The 18,664-nt window shown below is 54.3% G+C and overlaps 1 protein-coding gene across 10 annotated transcripts in view; it reads right to left on the bottom strand.

The window, feature by feature from the left end:
• Positions 1 to 4,068: 4,068 nt before the first annotated feature.
• The window catches only part of Tmem266 (transmembrane protein 266), a 111,389-nt gene continuing 96,793 nt past the window's right edge, over positions 4,069 to 18,664 (bottom strand). For 5 of the 10 annotated variants that reach the window (XM_046427869.2, XM_046427868.2, XM_046427877.2 and 2 more), the window contains 3 exons: positions 16,422 to 16,644; positions 6,555 to 6,617; positions 4,070 to 5,240 (listed from right to left, as the gene is read on the bottom strand). In XM_046427869.2, the coding sequence (XP_046283825.1) occupies positions 4,654 to 5,240; positions 6,555 to 6,617; positions 16,422 to 16,644 (873 nt within the window). In that variant the 3' untranslated portion in view covers positions 4,070 to 4,653. Of the gene's footprint in view, positions 5,241 to 6,554; positions 6,618 to 16,421; positions 16,645 to 18,664 lie in introns of all 10 variants that reach the window. The other 5 variants (XM_058573760.1, XM_058573761.1, XM_046427867.2 and 2 more) reach the window with 3 other exon arrangements.

Raw genomic sequence — 18,664 nt, 5'->3', positions numbered from 1 at the left:
AGCCTTCTGTTCCCTGCAGGAGACAGCAATTGGTACCCAGGCCCTCTTCCCTCCTGGGAGAGCCCCAGACAGCTCCCTGGGGTCCCCAGGCTGGGTTCTCTGAAAGGGTGGATGAACAGAGAAGCCATTTCCAGGGCAGCAAGCCTCCCAGGGAGTGCTCGGGCCCCATCTCCTCCAGCCCCCAGCTGCCAAGGCCCGTAACTCTGGGCTACAGCCCTCGGGGGAGCTGTGAAAGCTTCAGCTTTTACCTCCATCTCGTGCACTCCAGGCCCTCAGGACCCACCCCAGGACCTGCAGAGGGATAGATAAGACAGGCCTGGCCCCCACCCTCCGCCAGGAAGGAGGGTAGGCAAGTTTGCAGAAAGAATGCCCTGGAGGCTGGGGCTGGAGCTGGAGCTCAGCATTAGAGCATTGCCTAGCAAGAAGGAGACTCTGGGTCGATTCCCAGTGCCACCAAAACAAAACAAAAACAAAAACAAAACCAACACAGCAGAGGAAAGAGTGGCATGCTTTCCGTCTGAGGCACCCTCCGCTGAACCCTCAGGGTAATCCCAACAGCCCAGTCTGAGACACTGCAGACTGGCCTTGGTGGCTGCTCCTCCCTCTGCCGCTTCCCTTCCCCTCACTCCACGTCCAGAGGGTGCCATGACCAGTCCCATCTCTCTGATGTCCCAGCTGCCCGTGGCCTTCATCCTCCTGCCCCCTTGAAGCTCCTGTGAACCCTGTGATCTCTCTAGACCCTGCCCCTGCTCTGGTCCCTCCCTGGTCACCCTGGTCACTCCTCTGCTGGCAGTCCTTTCTCTAAGGATGAAGGTCAACCCAGCCTGACCTTAAGGCCTTCCTCACTGTCCCACCTGCTCTCCCCAGGGTGTCCCTCACAGGGCTCCTTCCCTCCCTGCTCACATCATCCTCTTCCTGCACCAGACTTCTCTGGAGCCCAAGCAGCCCTCCCGACACGCCGCTGTTCCCCTGCCCGCAGTGCTGTCCTGCCCGGTCCCCCTGCCATTCCCATTTGTTTTCAATGGTTTGACGCCTGACTCTAAGTCAGGGAGGCAATTCAAAATTCCCTGTTCACATTTTTCTGGAAGCGGGTCAATTTTACATCTCAGTGTTTAAACTACTGCATAAAAATCACTTTCATAAATCACAAAAATAAAAAAGCTAATTCTGGTATTCTTATTCTTTTAAATCCCCCTTTAAAAGTTTCCTTCACTATGAGGTTTTTAGACATCCACAGGAAGATGAGCAGCTTCTTCTGGCTGCACCTCTTTTGCTGTGACTTGTGGATGTTGGGGAGGCAGGGCCCACCTGTCCCTGGTCTGTATATTCCTGTGGCAACTCTAACACCATGTGAAGGCCACAGCTGATTTCTTTCCAGGCACAGTGGCACACTCCTGTAATCCCAGTGACTTGGGAGGACAAAGGAGGAGGATCTCAATTTTGAGGCCACCCTCAGCAACTTAGTGAAGCTGTAAACAACATAGTGACACAGTGTCTCAAAATAAAAAATAAAAACGGCTGGGGGTGTAACTTAGTAGTTAAAGCATCCCTGGGTTCAATCCCCAGAGCACAAGTGCGTGCATACACAACTACACACACACACACACACACGCTGATTTCTTGGGGCGTTCACAAGTTGCTGTGAGGCAAAACCCTGCCAGAGCATTCACTGTTGACTTTACATGGCCCTAGAGCTGCCATGGGAGTAGATGAAGACCAGGGACAGAGATGACGCTGCTTTCTGCCTTTCCTGTGGTTCTTCCCTGGAGTAGAAGTCCACAGCAGAGGTGAGTGCTGGCCAGTGGCTGGGGCTTGCCGTGCCCCTCTGGCCTGGACTCAGCTTACTGTGACATGTTGGAGTAGCTCTGGCTCAAGAGCTGAAGCAAAGGGAATTTGGCAAAGAAGGTGTCACGGCTCAGCAAGCTGGGCCTGGCTAGGAGGGCGGCTGTTTCTAGTCCAGGGGGTGTCGGTCAATGGGCCCCTGCTCCTGTCCTGCAGATTACAAATCATGTGATGCCCTCTGGTTCATCACGTGGTAAAAGACAAGAATGACCTCTTAGCTTCTAAAAGCTCTAAACTCTGGGAGCCCCAGTGTCTTGCACAGTGCCAGGCAGATTTGGGCTCCCATTTCAGTGCATCTTGACTACTGTTTGACCCTCAGGAAGTTTCTTCAACCTCTCTGAGCCTCGGGTTCTTCATCTGTAAAATGGGGCTGTAATACCTGCCTCACAGGGTTGTAGACATGGGCACGGGCCTGAGGTTCCTTCCACTCTGTAACTAACTGCTGGTGACCCAAGCTGCTCGTGACAGTTGCACTTGTCCTTTGCTTTGAAAGCCTCCCTGTGGCAGGTCTTCTGGTGACATCCTGAGAGTGGGTTGGTTGGATGCTGCCACATTAATACCTTTTTTAGTTTGCAGTTGCTGGAGATAGGGCCCACGGCCTCACATGGGCTAAGCGAGCACTGTAACACTGAGCTGCAAGCCCAGCCCTTTTGAACCAGGCACGGTGGCGCATGCCTATAATCCCAGTGACTGAGGCAGGAGGATCACAAGTTCAAAGTCAGCCTCAGCAACTTATTGAGGCTCTAAGCAACTCAGCAATATTCTGTCTCTAAATAAAATATAAAAAAGAAAGGGCTAGGGATATGGATCAGTGGTTTAGCATCCCTGGGTTCAATCCCTGGTACTAAATAAATAAATTTATTTCGAGACAAGATCTCACTAAGTTACCCAGACTGGCCTCAAATTTGTTCTCCTTCAGCCTTAGCCTCCCAAGTACAGAATTACTGTGCCACCACCCTACTTTAACACTTTTTTTTGACAACTGCTGATCTCCCCAAGAATCAGGAGGATGCTATTTTCCAGCACATGGTAATTTCCCTTGCTTTTAATTCTCCCATCTTTCTTTTTTTTTTTTTGGGGGGGGGGGGTGGTACCAGTGATTGAACTCAGGGGAACTTGACCACTGAGCCACATCCCCAGCCTTATTTTGTATTTTATTAGAGACAGGATCCCACTGAGTTGCTTAGTACCTCACTTTTGCTGAGGCTGGCTTTGAATTCGCAATCCTCCTGCCTCAGCCTCCTGAGCTACTGGGATTACAGGCTTGCACCACTGTGCCCAGCAATTCTGCCATCTTTCTGAGAGATTCTGTGTCCTTTTTCAGGGTTCTGGACTGCCAACAGGACTCAGGCCTGAGCCAGGCTCTTCAAGAACAGCCTGGGAGGGAGGCAGGGCAGACGCTGACCACTCCATGGGATTACTGTAGTGTCAGGGTGAGTCCTAGGGGCCGCGGAATCCAGGAGGACACCTGACCCCCAAAGTGCAGGGGAGAAGGAATGGATTGGAGAGGAGGCCTGGGCCAGCTCACAAACAGCTGGGAGCCACACTCGAGCTCTCTGGCCGAAATAGGAGTCCTTAAAAAATAAGTTCCCACCCGCTGCACATAAAGAAAACATGATGATCATAAACACAGAACCAATGTGGGCCTTTATGCAGGGAAGATGAGGCTGAGCCTCCTGGGAGGATGATATGGGGGAGGGTCAATGGGAAGCCTACACCACCCAGCCCCGTGCGGATCTGAGCTGTAGTGAGGCTGTGATGGGGCTGAGGACAGATAATTTGGAAAGTAGAATGGCCAGGATTCAAGACTGCTCGTAGTGGATGAGGGGAGCCAATGGACGCCATGTACATTTGTGACCAGCCAGATGACCGTACCTGGCTGGGAACCCTGTAGGTAAGTTTGGACCTGCTGAGTTTGAGGTCTCTATAGAGTCCCTGAGTCAGGGACTTGGTATGGGAGTCACCAGTGAGGAAGGCAGAATGATGAGGTCCATTGTGGCAGGTGGAGGGGAGGGGACTAGCCTGGGGTCACATAACCAGCAGGGACTGCCAGAGAGGAGCTGGCACTACCAGGGTGGGCTTGCACCAGACCAACCTGGCCCCGGGGCCTCTCCGCGTGCTCCACCTCGGCTAACAACCGAAGGAAAACCTCAAACCTCGCCAACTGGGAGTCTCAGTGCAGCTGGTTTTTATTATTAAAGCCAAGGTCGGAAAATGGCTGTGCCCCCTCCCCAGCCCCCCACCCTCCAGATCTGTCCGTCACATTGTGTGAAGGTGAAAACTAGATTTGTCTTGAAGAACTCAGAAATGCTCATGCCGGAATGAGAAATGAGGACAAATGAAATAGGCTCAGATGGTGGTCTGTGTCGGCTCCACCCAGGATTCCTGGAAAAGACGGCTTGGGGTGGGGCTGCAGCCCCTGCTCACAGTGCTGTTCCCGAGGGTCCAGGGTGGGCATCAGGAACGAAGGCAACGGAAGAGGCTGAGCTGGCCCCCGTACTCTACCCTGCTGAAACTGGGCCACAGGCTGGTTTTTGTAAAAATGGTTAAAAAAAACCCCAAAAACAAAAACAAAACCCCAGCCATGAGCACCACCCTCCCCTGAGCAGGGCAAGAGGAGGCGCCAGCTCTGGGCTTTGAGGTCTGAGGCACGTGGCCTCCTGGTCTGGCGTCACCTCCCTGGAGGCAGGCAGCACCCTGAGGGAGGCCAGGCAGGATCCTGGGCCCCTGTGTGGCCTTCGGTGGCCTCCGGGGTCCCTAGAGAGCTTCAAGATGGCTGTCTCCCCTCCTCCCCCAGTGAACTTGCAGGCTCTAGGCCTCAGGGACCCTGTGTAACTTTTGCTCTTTGGATTCCAAAGATCTGAACTTCTCCTCCAGCACGGCGGTGGCGGGCTGGAAGTGGATGACAGGCTTGATCTGAAAGACAGTGAAGCCCTCCTGGTTCTTCTGGTTGAACAGACTTACCCTGTGCTCCAGCTCAGGGCTGGCGTGGGCCGAGCCGGCTGGGCTGGGCCGGGCCAGGGGGGCTGGGTCCAAGGCCCTCTGGGACGGGCAGGGGTCCTCTGACAGGGAGGACAGCAGGTCCCGCACCGTGGCCTCTGCCATCTGCGGCTGGGGTGGGGGCGGCAGTGGCAGGGAAGAGGGGCCGGGCTCAGAGGATGGCTCTTCTCGGGCGGTGCTGCAGTCTGTGGAGGAGCCCAGGGTCTGGCTGCTGTCGCTCTGGGCCCAGGTGACTGAGCTGTGGGTGGCACCCTCCGAGGTGGCACTGGCACAGGTGCCGTTGCCACCGAGCTTCAGGGGCACATCAACTGAGAAGAGGTCTGAGGAGATGTTGGGCTGGTGGATGTCGATGGCCGCCGTGGTGACCACACACACAGCTGGTTCTGGGACCCCGCTGTCTGCAAGGAAGGAGGCAATGTCGGTCACACCTCGCCTTTGGCCATGCCTCGCCCAGTCCTGGTGTGAGTGGGGCTATCAGCGGGGTTGGTGGGGTGGGCAGTGAGTGTGGGCAGCCTATGGGAGGCAGCCTTCAAGGAGGGAGGCCTCAGGGGAGCCCCGGTTCCTGGTCATTCTTCACTGCCGCTCATCTTGTTGAATTCAGGTGCAGATATGTGACATATTTTGATGTCATCCATGAGAAGTGACTTGTGGCACTTCTGAGTGAAAGTTTTATGAGCCAGTATCCTAGAGTCAATGGTGGCTGCTGGGCAAAATGACCTGGGAGCAGAGCCTGAGGCTACTTGCCTTGGGCCATTGGTGCTTTATTTAAGCCACCCAGGGGCAGGGGCATTTGTTACACTAACCTAACCCAGTCCGTCTTAACTCAGAGAGCACCACGTGCCTGGACAAGGGGCATGGATTTCTCAGTCTGCGGAATCACTGGATGTTTTTGAGACCAGCGTGGGGAGTGGAGAGTGGCCCGATCAGCCTTGGCCTGCAGAAGATTGGCTGGTCTGTCAGGAAGCATGGCAGGGGCAGGGGACACTCCTCAGCTCTGCTCGGGGTGACACAAATCAGGGGCTAAACTGCAGTGAGGGTAGGGAGGGAAGATGGGGAGAGGGGTCTGGACTAGAGACTGATGGTCTTTGAAACCAGCAGTTTGGATGAGGCTTGGAGAAGAGGAAAGAGGTCTTTAGGAGCCGAATGATAGAAAAGAAAAAATTCAAATACATCATACATTGTGCAACTTAATATTCTATCTCTACAATGGGCATGCAAGGATTTAGGGGCTGTGAATTCCAAACTTGGGGTTTAAGGTGTTGGCAAAAAGGAAACAAGATGCCAAAGGACAACGTATTGTTTTAATACCTTGTCCAATCTTTCCCGTAAGTAAAACCCACTAGGCTTCCCTGAGACTTTACGGTAAGAAGGAAACAATCCGAGGCCTGTTGCCCCTCGGCCCAGGCCCATGGCCTGAGCTCCCCTCCACCTGGCTCACCTGAGGGGGTTTCAGGATGGGGGGAGCCCATCTGGATCTCACCCCCCTTTCATTGCAAGGCTCCATGGCAGCTTTCATGGGTCAGTGATCACAAAACACCCCACTCCAGCACCCGCAGGCTCAGCCCGTGGCCACCCCAGCTCTGGCCCTGGAGTCTGCTGCCATCTCTGAAGCAGGACTAAGTTGTGCCGGCCCTCAGGTGTGGGGGTGAGGGGGTGGCAGGGACCTGGGGCTGCACAGCGGTTCATGCAGAACAGCTCCATCCCAGACTCACCGCTGCTGGGCCCATTGTAGTACTGACTGATGTAGCTGTTCATGTCGTCCTTCACAGCGGCTTCTGTGGAGTGGGAACAGAGAAGAGTGCGTGGGGTGGCTTTCAGAGTCCAAGAGACAAGGACTGTGGCAAGTTCATGCTTCACCTCGACCTCCTGTCTGTACACCTATGGCCACGAGAAGAGGCACCTGTCTCTCAGAAGCCCTACCTAGGTGGGATGGAAGCCTCCTTGTTCTGCACAGAGCAATGTCTCAGAGTCCCAGATTTGGGCTGTACCAGGAACCAGGGGACCCAGGTTCTGATGCATTATGTACCTTGATACCTGACCTGGACAGACCTTTTCTCTCCCTGTCCCCCATCTCTGAGATGAGTGGTGTGGAAATAATTCCTCAAGACTTTTCCTGTCTAGATGCCCTCAGTGTCTAAATCCACCTGAAGTTCTCAGGGTCACCAGAACCGCTGGCCTCAATGCAGGAGACCCAAGATGCTGTTGGCAGGAACACACAGCCAGCTACAGGACTGAGTATCCCTGACGACAGTCCCCCTGGGCTCAGTCCATCTGAGGCCTCTAGTCTTCCATGCCATTAACCCTGGGGGACAGTGCTGGGGATCCCTGCTCAGTTCCTATTCTGTGTAATGTTGAGAAGGCTATTTAGTGGCTGAAGGCTGACTGGGTCAAGGGAGATGACATGAAACAGGGTCTTAAAAAAAAATCAGTTCATTGTCCTGAGAGGAGTGAGGAGAGAAGGTAGGTGATTCCCAGAGTGGCCTGAGAGCAGGAGGAAACAATGGGTCATGGGAGACCTCCAAGGCCATCCTGAGGAGCTTGGTCTGACCCAGTGAGGAGCCCCAGGAAGGTTTGAACATGGCCAGGTGGGATTTGGAGGGGTCACTCCTAAGATTGTAGGGACAGTGTCTGGAAGGGGACAGCCTTCAGGCAGGGAACAAGAGGTGCAACACCCCAGGGGGGTGACAGGCCCTGAGGGTGGGCAGTGCCTCATGGGACAGGCAGGGACAGAGTCGAGTGATAACAAGAGAATCCTGGCAGGGGTTAGAGAGTGATGGGATAGGACCTCGGTGCAGACGGGCAACCTGTCAGGCTGGGATTGCCCACTCCACACCCCAGCTCCACCGTGAGTCTCTGAGCCTCCGTCTCTTGCCTATAAAATGGGGACGGCGACACCTAGTTTCCTGAGCTGTTATGGAGATGAAAGGAGCTAACCCTGAGTCAGGTTTCTAGAGTGGGGCCTAGCCTTGCTCCTCCAGGCAGTCCAGAGCCCGAGACCACACCCGCGGGGCTTCTCAGAGGAACCGAGCTCTGCAGACGTGATGCTCCTGAGGCCACCCTGCCGGCCACACCCGAGTTAGCTGCAGAAGCCCATCTGCCCTCACACAAGGAGGCCGAGAGACAGCACAAGCAGAGGCCTGGCTCTTAAAAGCTTTTTTGGCCTCTTTTATCTTTCAATGCCTGCGGTCAGAGGTGTGTCTACAGTAATGCGGGAGCTGAGGGTGTGGCTGGGGATGGCTCCAGGCCCCTCCAGCATTAGCCGGCAATAACGTTTGCTGTAAATGCTGTCTGGCCCTGCTGGCTGCCCTGGGAAGCTGGAGGTGGCTGGCATGGCTGCTGTCATTCAAGCAGTAGAGGTAAAGGACCACCAGGCCCGCGGGCCGGGCAGGAGGACCTCACTCTAGCTGTGTCCTGGTGCTGCCAGGTCACATTCCCTCTCCAGGCCTTAGTTTCTTCATCTGCACCTCGAAGGTACTAGGGAGGCTCCTACAGATTATGATGTAGATGTAGCCGTGTCAGATGGCTCTGAAGCTCTAAGAGGTGACACAGCAGAGGGAGAAGGGGCCGGAGGCATCTAGGCCATCCCCTTGACCCCCAGTGCAGGATCACCTCAGAGCCGAGGCTGCCCCCCACAGCCACAGGCCTCTGGGGAGCAGCGCCTACATTTGCTGGGCAGCTCTGATGACAGACTGTTGGGCAGCCTCCCCTTCGTTTGTGCCCATTGGGGCCGCAGTGGGCCCTCTGCCAGGTGTTATTGAGGCCAGGAGTCCTGCCTCCAGGGAACATAGTTGGAGCCCCCTGGGCGTCCACTCCTTGGTGGAGCAGCCAATCTCCATTTCATCAGGAAGTGCCTACTATGTGCAAAGCTTGAAGAGCCTGCTTCTGCCTTCCCCACTGGTACCAAGGAGAAGCTGGGGCTTCTAGACAACAGACCTTCCAGCTCTCACAGGCCCCTCAGGCCCATCCTGAGCAGTGTCCTCTGCAGGTAGCCCCTGCCCAGCTCTGGCCCTCCCTACTTTCCAGCCTTTCCACACTGAATGCTTCACTGTGGGTTCCAGATGGGTACAGAGGTGGGGAGGAGGCAGGAAGGGAGCCCCAGTCCTGATCAGTGCCGCACACGCTCATTTTGACCCCTAGCCGGGCCCTGCCTGATGGGGACTATTGAACAGACTGGTCTGGTGCCATCATCCCCCCCAACATCCTCTGTGTGTTGAGCAACCACCCTCTCTACTGACTCACACGGAGCTTGGCTAGCATGGATGCCCAGGTCTCCTCTGAGGAGTGGGAGTCAGGCCAGGCCTCACCGTCCCCCACCAGGGCTTTGCATCCACTATCCCAAGTAAAGGTGGGCAAAGGTGGGCGTGTCCATCTCAGCACTGAGGTGCAGCTTGCTGGAAGCATTCTGAGTGTGGGTTCAGCCTGCTGAGTCTCTGACCCCTCTCCCATACATATTTGAGGATGCTCACATCTTAATCCAAGTAAAGATAACCTGAGCCTGGTGACCTCCAGACCAGACCTTTTTTTAAAATTTTTAAAAAATTGTAGATGGGCACAATACCTGTATTTATTCATTTATTTGATGCTAAGGATCAAACCCAGTGCCTCACACGAGCTAGGCAAGCGCTCAACCACTGAGCCCCAGCCCCCAGACCTCTCTTTTGAGCTTACACTGGTCTGCCTGGTCCCCAGGCAACTTCTCCTGAATGGCCTCCAGCTGCCTCTAACTCAACAAGTCCAAAATTGAACCCAGCTTCTCCCTCCCCTCCAGCATCCTTTGCCTTGGTGACTTAGTTCCTCTGCCCACCTGCGGTGGGATCCTGGTCACTTCTCTGTGCCTCCTTTCTTTCTTTACCAACACCCTGACTCCCACTAAGTCGTGGCCAGTCAAGGGACCCCTGAACCCTCTGCTGCAGCCCTGTGTCCAGCCTTAAGTGAGACCTCACATTTTCCCCTTTGGGCTCTTGCCCTACGTGGGTTTGATGAATGGGATCACTCACTCATTACAGGTGTCTGACAAAGAGCCTGGGCCCCAGGTGGCCACAGAAACTCTGACCAGTATGCACTTTCTCCCCCTGCCCTCACTCCCTCTGATCCAGACCTGAGTCACAGTCTGGGAGGGGGCCTGTCCAGACATCCCTGGGACTGCTGACACAGGCCTCATCTGCCCTCTGCTTCACACTGGCCCCCAGATTCTCACCTCCCAGAACTGACTCCTTGGGCTGGGGTTCTTCTGCGCCCCCACAGGGGTCTCAGGAGTCACACTTTACTCAGATTCCCTGTCACTCAGTCTGGGGTTTGGCATATGACAGGTGCTGATGGCGGCCTGGACAGAAGGCTGTGGCTGAGTCAGAGGCCTGTAAGACTCCCTAGCCTCCCTGGCCCCACTCCAAGATGCCACAGGGCCACTGTGGGATGCTGTCTGCACTGGTCAGCCTGCAGCCTCACCCCTCCCCACACTTTCTACTGAGAGACCCACAAGTGCTGGGTGTCTGGCAGCCTGGGAGACAGGACGGGAGGGGAGGCAGGTGCAGCCAGCCTCACAGAGCTGCCCTCTTCCGCCTAAGCTCCTGCCGCAGGTTTTGTTTGGATTCAACGAAACAGCCTGGGCACCAGCTCCAGCTCAGCAGGCACTTGCTCTGTGGCCTTAGGCAAATCCCTAGGACCAGCTTCCTCACTCATAAAATGGGAATAGCAAATACTTAGCTGCGGGTGCCCTGTAAAGATCCCAAGATGACAGTGGATCCAGAAGCTGAGGCAGGAGGATCACCAGTTCAAAGCCAGCCTCAGCAACTTATTGAGACCCTAAGCAACTTAGCAAGACCCTGTCTCAAATAAAATACTGAAAAAGGGGCTGGGGATACGGCTCAGTGGTTAAGCGCCCTGAGTTCAAAAAACCAAAAACAAAAACCTGAGATGATGCGTGTCTAGTGGCCACAGTGCTTACCGCTGGCCCAAAGTCTCTAGTGGTTTCTGTGGCTGCTGCTCTCTGCCACCTGGCGCCTTTCTTCTGGGGTGTGAGCACTTTCAAACCCACCTGACTAATCCTCCAAAAGCCCTTGGAGTGTGAGGTGCCAACACTCATTACGTGGGTTTTACTCCTTCAGCAGCCCCAACCTACTATTGAGGCAGAGAGGGCTGGTGAGTCAGCTGGGCCAGGTTTCTGGAGGCGACAGAACCAGCCGTGCCTCACGTGCTCTGGGTGACAGAGTGGCAGGAGGTACCTGAGCTCACATCCTCTGAAGACCCATGTCCCCAAGACCCGGGGGAAGCCCTGATTCCTGGTATGGTGTTCTGAGTTTGCTGGCTTGTCAGCCCTCACTGAAGGGGACACTACACACTGAACACCTACTGTATACCAAGCATGAAAGCTAAGCACAGGATGGAATGCCCAACCCTCCTCAGCGAAAAGACGCTGCTGTTGTCCTCATTCTGGGAAAGTTGGGGCTCAGAGGCAGGACCAGCCACATAATTTATAGGCCTCTCATTCAAAAAGTATTAAGAATTTCAAGAGGGTGACAGTAGAGCATCAAACCAAGCTCAGGTCCCTGTGTGATCATGCAGATCACGTCCATGAAGCCGACTCAGCTCAGAGGTCAAAGAACTTGTTCAAGGCCAAGTTGAGACTCAGCCTGGACCTGAGTCCTGAACCATGTCCATAATTGCTTCAAATACTACTCTGTGAGGCTCTCTCAGCTCTAGTGCTACAGATCTGGGGCTCCCTGGGACCCCAGTGCCCCCATCAGGCATACACACTTGGGGGACAATAGAGGCACCTAGGAGTACACAGGTCCTGTCCTCTCCACAGGTGAACCCTGGAGCCAGCTCAGCTCTCTGCCCACTGCTCTTGTGGGGGGGAGGTGCAGCCAGGGCTGGCCGGAGGCAACTCTGTGGCAGTTTCCCTGGACGCTGGCGCAGTGTAGGGGGAGACGCCAAGGTCTGCTTGCTGTGATATACGGTGAAATCTGTGGCACTCCTACCAGGGGCTGTAATTCATAAGTTATGGGCGAGCTTCAAGACTAATAAATTTGGGAGAGAAGTATTAATGACTACACAGGGGCACTGTGAACTTGGCAGGCCCCAAAGCCTGGAACTTTGCAGCCCAGGTTTTAAAAATGATTTGTGCTACAGCAAGTCTAAACAGAAGCCCGTCCGCGTTGTCTGACTGTGACCTGCTGGCAATTGTTGAGACTGTAGAAGCCACTTCCTCCTCTCCAGGCTGAAGCTGCTGCTGGGGCCAGCACCCCCACCCTCCCGGGGAGCAACAGCCTCACAGGGGAGGCGCTGGCCCCCTCCCAAGGTTCCTGTGACTCATCGCTCATGTCTGCAGGTTAATGTCCAGATCCCGTGTCCTATTGTGAATGCAGCAGGTCTCAGAGCCCTACTGGCCTGAAGGTCATGGAAGGCAACAAACGCTGCCCTTTCTTAATCTCCAGAGTGGCCCAGAATGCCCCCAGTTTGTCCAACCATAATTTCTAATGACCTGAAAATCCCTCCCTGAACACAGCTCCTGGTCAGAGAGTGCTCAGCTAGGGGATGCCCTGGGCCACTCAAGGCTGTGAATCCTTCATGCCTCCCATCCACCCCCACGTTCTGTCCTCAGGCTTAGAGGCATAGGCTGTGCTATTGAGGGCTCTGGGAATTGGCTGTGAAGTGGTAGATAGGGAATGCATTACGTGGCTGCATAGATGGGCATGTGCAGGGCAGGTGAGCACCTGTGGAGCAGGAGGTGCCCAGGTGATGTTGCATAGGAGGTACCAGGCAGCTGAGGTGGGGTTCCAGGGCTGGGCAGGAGGAACATTTGCAATTGCTCCCAGGGGTGCATGTTGGGTCCCTCTACGGGGAGCCTGAGCCTGCTTATTTGGAATTCTTCCCCAGTGCTTAGGAGGGTGAGAGGTGAGCACAGACCCCATGACACCTGGCTAATGACATGCACCCAAAAAAGTTGACCCTTGGGCCTGCCCCTGCCTCCCTCTTCCTCCTGGAAGTTGCCACTATGTGGGCTGCTGACAGGAGGAGCAGGATGGACAGTGACTCAGAGCTTTGTTGCACTGCTAGAATGTGTGGTGGGATTTGAAAGACTTCATGTGTTTGGACCCAACCATGGTCTCCAGTGTCCAGCATCTGCAGGCCACTGACTAAGGGACAACAATCCCACTCTCATCTTCAGAGCCAAGAGCTCTGATGAGAGAGATGATAAGGAGGCACTGGGGAGGGCAGAAGTGTTCAGACCTGCCTCAGGGAACTGGGCAGGCCCAAGCCCCCGTGAGCCTCAGCAGTGAGGGTTCAGCAGGGACAGCGGCACAGCAGCCTCTCACTCACTTTGCTCCACCAGGGAGGAAAATCCAGGATGGGTCTCATGACTGCAAATCAGCCCCTTCTTTTCTGTGGAAGCCAGACCAAGGGGACAAAAGTTGTTGCTCTTTTCCAGAAGAACTTTCAAGAAAGTTCTTCCCTTCCTTAGGAAGAGAGCAGGGGGAAGTGGCACATGGCTGAGGAAGGGGGATTGCAAGTTTGAGGCTACCCTCTTCAGCTTAGCAAGGCCCTAAGCAACTTAGTGAGACTCTGGCTCAAAAAATCAAAAGGACTGGGGATGTAACTCAGTGGTAGAGTGCCCCTGGGTTCAATGCCCAGTATCAAAAAGAAAAAGATGGTGGTTTCCACATGCCTCAGCTTGGGGAGCCAAGAGTTCGGAGTTTGGGGTCTCTGGGTGTGGACTATGTGGCAGCCACTGAGCACCAAGAAAGCTGAGCTGCAGGGACCCAGAGGGGATGAAGCCAGAGCCCTGCTTGGTTCAGTTATAGATTGGTAGACTCCATTCAGTCTATTTGAAGAGCTGCTGAGGCTCAGGCCTGGAGGAGCCCTGGAGACACAGGAGCCAGACAGATAGACAAACAGGGCAGCCCTGCATGGGGCCTAGTAGGAGTTGATGTGAGGTCCCGAGGGCTGGGTGTGGTGACCCAGGAGCACACAGAGTTGGGTTCCAAGGATGAGAAATTTGGCACAGTCCAGGCCATCCACTGAACAGTGTGTGGAAAGACTCAGAACAGACAGAGGCTCCTGGGTGAAAGCCAAGATGGGGCGAAGGAGATGAGGTTGGGGATCAGCAGGGGTCTCCTGCCACCTATTAGGGGATGAACTACTGTGTTCCATCCAAATTCATGATGTTGAAGTCTTCAACTCTAGTACTGGAAGGTGATCTTATTTGAAATCAAGGTGGCTGCATGTGTAATTAGTCAATAGGAGATCATACTGGAGTAGGTAGCCCCGATCCAACATGAATGGGGCCTTTACAAAAAGAGGAAATCTGGACACAGACACACAAGGGAGAACGCCGTGTGCAGATAGAGATGGGTGATGCTCCTACAAGCCAAGAAGGGCCAAGGAGTGCCAGCCACCACCAGAAGTTCGGGAATCACCGAGGAACCGGCTCTCTGTTGCAGCACTGAGAGGAACCAACCCTGCCAACCCCTGTTCTCAGACTTCTGGTTTCCAGGACCATGAAACAACTTTCTGCTATTAAGACACCTAGTTGATGGCATTTTGTTATAGGGGTTCCAGAAAACCAATATACCACCCTAAAGGACTTGGGTGTTTTCCTGAGGGACACAGGGAACCAGTCAAGGGTGTCAAGGCATTAAGTATTTTGGGAAGATGGCTGTACAGTGAGGAGAAGGGACTGCAGAAGGCACCTAGGGGACAAAGCTGAGATCAGGAAGCCTTGCAAGGTCCAGAAATGGTGAGGACTGAGTAGTGAAGATGAAGAAGGGAACATTTCAAGGTATATGTAGGAAGTAAACCCAGCAGGTACTGGTGATGGGCTGTGAATCCCATCTACCGGGCCCTGGAGTGAAGGCAGGACTTGACAAGCTATGGCGGAACCCAGATGAATGTCCAGTTCAGCATGGGAATATGAACAGCCAGTTGCTTGCGGGTGGGCTGCAGGGAGGGGGGCTCAGCAGAGCTATGTGTGGAGAGCGTGAAGCCTGGGTCTGCTGGGAACTCAGGCCAGGGAATCAGCACAAGGCTCAGGAGCCTTTGGACTTCATCTGGGAGTCTGGGGTCCAGAACAAAAAAGCAGCAATGGCCCCTCATTACTGCCCAGGCCTTGGAGCTCCCAACAGCTGCCTCAGTTCTGGATGTTACTCTGGAGAGCCCAGGGCAGGGAGAGTGAGCAAGAACCTGGAGAGTCTGTGCCCTGAGGACTGGCTGTGAGGATGCAGGTGACCATCCCCGGAGGGGAAAATAGTCTGTGAAAGGATGTCGCACCTGGGAGGGCACCTCTCTGTGCATAAAAACCACGTCCACGAGGGGAAGGCAGGTGGGGGACAGGCCTCAGCTCTGTCTCAGGAAGCAGGTCTTAGAGCCATTTAAAGGGGGGGGGGTGGGCTGCTCAGGGAGGTGCTAAGTACCTCTTAGAGAAGGGTGAGCTGGGGCCTCATGGCCTCTTGGGGGAGTTAGAGATGGGCTTCTCTAACTAGTTTCAGCAGTCCCTTCTGGCCCCCAAATTCTGTGGTTCTAAGATCTGAAAATTTATCAGAACATCATATAGCAAGCTCATTGCCCACACCCGTTCTCAGCAGTATCAGCCCACAGAGCTTCCTCCCAGCCACCAGTTCCTCATACTTTCTGTGAGGCAGACAGAGCTGGAGCTGAGTCCACTTCATGGAAGGAGCACTGAAGCCTCAAGTCATGGGACTGGGGAGTGGCAGAGCCCATCCACAACCTGCTCATTGCTCCAGCAAGGGGACATGGCATGCCAAGGCGAAGTCACCACCAGACACTGCATCAAACCGGGGTTTTGGGTTCTGCAATCCAAGTTCCAAACCCAGTTCTACCATTTCCTGGATACAAGGCCCTGAGTACATCTTTCAACCACCCCATGAGGAAGGCTCACTTTGTTCCCATTCGACAGCTGGCCAAACCAAGGTGCATAAAGGTTAAATCCCTGCCCAACGCCACACAGCTGGCTGACAGAAAACCTGGGATTTGGATCTAGAAACATCTCATTTCTCTACAATGCCCTCCCCTGGTGTGGCCCCGGTTCCCATTTCCACCCACATTGTGGCCATAAATTTGCTACTATCTGCAAAGCTTAGGTGCTGGGCTGTTCTGGCCCCAGGACTGGACTTCTTAGCTGGGCCCTGGTAGGTGGCAGTACAATAGGAAAGTCCCAGGCATCTTGGCTCCACCTTCTTCATGACGTGTCTTTGGATGGCTTCCCTGTGTCTCCATCTCTTCCTCCGTAAAACAGGGAAGTCATGCCTCCCCTGTCACTTGCAGTGTGAGCCGCAAAAAGCCTCAAAGAGCGGCCTGTGCTGCTGGAGCACGCATCCAGTACAAGTCTCTAAGATCATTTTCTAGTTTGGATCAGGGTCACTTGACTAAGTGCTCTGTCCTAGACTTGGAAAGGTACTCTTGAGGGCACTGATCTGACGGTGCCTCCCAACCACAGGCAGAGGAGGGGGCGCAGTCCTGCAAGGAGCTCCACTGAGCCCCAGCATCTATGCGCAGAATGGGGGGCGGGGCCGGGCGGGAGCGAGGCAGGAAACGCCCTGAGACTCTGGGGACCCGGAACTCACCTTGCGAGGGCCGCAGCTCCTCCACGACGCTCTCCGCGGCTGTCTCCTCGTCCCACGTGCCGGCCTCCACCACCTTGTAACGACTGCGGGGCTGGCTGAGCACGTGCGGAGCCTGCAGCGCAGCCTCGCGCTCCGCCGCCAGATCCAGGTCCTGCTGCGCCAGGTGTGCCCGCAGTTGCCGAATCTCAAACTGCAAGAGGCAGAAGGGCTGGGCTGGGTGTGCCTGCAGAGGCAGGGGAGGAACAGGGACCTGTACCCTGACACTTTACTCCTGAATGGGGGACCTAGGCCGGAGGAGAGGGCTGAGCATCCAAAGGCTGAATGCTGTGTGCTCCGAAGAAATATCCCAACAATGAGAGTTTCTTATGTTTATGGAGCCTTTTCCAGGTAGTAAGGTGTGATCCTGAGTCTCAGATACAGCATCGCGGGACCCCACTGTGAGGCCATGAGAAGAAACACAACCGTGGTTTGTGGGAAGACCCCTCGATGGGGAGTCAGGAAACTTGGGTTTCAATCTGGTGCTAGCTGCTTGCCCAGATGTACCACTCTCAGGGGTGTTTGACAAAATGAGAACCTTCGCCAGGTGCCTTGTACTGACAGGAGACCCAGGGCCCATGCAACCAGCCCATCTTGGTATCACATGCCTGCTTGTCCATCCAATGGCTTCCCTTTCAGCAACATCACTTCCCTCTCCCATGAGGTGTTGGGGAGGATCCTCAGGCAGACAGGATTGGGCAGTGGTCCCTAGCCCTGTGGATGTGGTCTTAGTAATTTCCTTCACCTTCCCCAGTCTTGGTTTCCTTGTGTGTAAATGGAGTCTTCACCTGAGGACTTTAGCTGCTTCGTAAGGGTTTTGTAAAAAAAAAAAAAAAAACAAAAAACTACACATTTTAATTTTGATTTCTTTCTTTATTTATTTTTTTTGCTGGGGAGAGCTTCTTAGAAAGGCTTCCAGATGCCCCTTGGGTTTGTGGCTGGGATGGCTATTCACACTCCCAGCCTTCTCAGGACTTCTGGGTGGAGGTGGGCTGACACTAAAGAGCCTTTACTGCCACCTAGTGTCCTGGGCTCCCATTGCGTTGCCTCTGTGCAGTGAGAATGGGCAGGAGGGAGGGGACTAGCAGAGTCCAGGGTGAGGTTCCTTCCCTAGAAGTTTCTCTAATTGCCACTCATGCCCAAAAGCATATCTCAAGCTCTGAACCGCCACCCCCAACCCCACCGGACTCTGGAATATCAGACTCACACCTTCAGCAACCTATGTGGCAGCACCATGTAGCAGTTCACAGGAGTTGCAAACTCAACCTGGCCAAAATAGGACTCCACTTTCCCCCCAAACCTGCTCCTCGGGTGTTTTAATCTCATGTTAGTTGGAGTCAGTGTCCGGTCTGCTCCCCAAACCCAGCTCCACCTCCAAATGCTATGCCAAGCTGCCCACTCCCCACCTCTCCTGCCAGCTGTCACCTGGCCAGCTACAGCTTCTGCATCCCTCAACTGGCATCTGCAACAGGAGCCACAGGGATTCTGGCAGACCTAAACCACCTCATGACACCTGTCTATGGGTGTCGATGGTTTACCACCTCACTCAGGAGAAAGCCCAATTTCCTCACCCTTGGTTCACAAATCGTGTGCATCATCTGGCTCTCCCCACCTGACCAACTGCATCTCACCTGATCTTCCCTTTCTCTGCCCCCACCACACAACCTTCTCATTGTTCCACGTGACACCAAGCACAGGTGGTCTCAGGTCTCTTCCCCAGCTGCTCCCCTAACCCAGATCACCTGGCCAACTCAGAAAGTCCTCAGAGGACTTTCCCTGACTCTCATACCACATCTACCCAGGCATTCAGTCACATCAGCCTATGTGATTCTCTACATTTCATTTACCACATTCTGATGATTTTGTGTGTTTACTTATTTATTTTAATATCTTTATTCCATTCATTCATTTTTATGTGGTGCTGAGGATCAAACCCAGGGCCCTGCACGTGCTAGGTGAGTGCTCTATGGCTTGAGCCACAACCCCAACTTAATTACTTTTATTTTTATGAAAGTAGAATATACACATAACTTAGCATTTACTAACCCTATGGTGGCCAGGCAACAAACCAGCATTGGACACTGTCAGTGTCTGTGTGTTTTGGTCTTTGTGACCACTTGGGCTTTCCAGAATTCTCCAGCCTCTTGCCTGGGGATATTCTTCTGTTTGCCTCTGGGCTGGGAGCAGGGCAGGAAAGCAGGCAGAAG

Source organism: Marmota monax, unplaced genomic scaffold (genome assembly GCF_021218885.2).
Source record: "Marmota monax isolate L192 unplaced genomic scaffold, Marmota_monax_Labrador192_F-V1.1 WCK01_AAM20220418_F8-fsc00111, whole genome shotgun sequence".
Classification (NCBI taxonomy): Eukaryota; Metazoa; Chordata; class Mammalia; order Rodentia; family Sciuridae; genus Marmota; species Marmota monax.
Note: the sequence above shows the minus strand (reverse complement) of the source record. Positions and strands in the feature narration are given on the sequence as shown.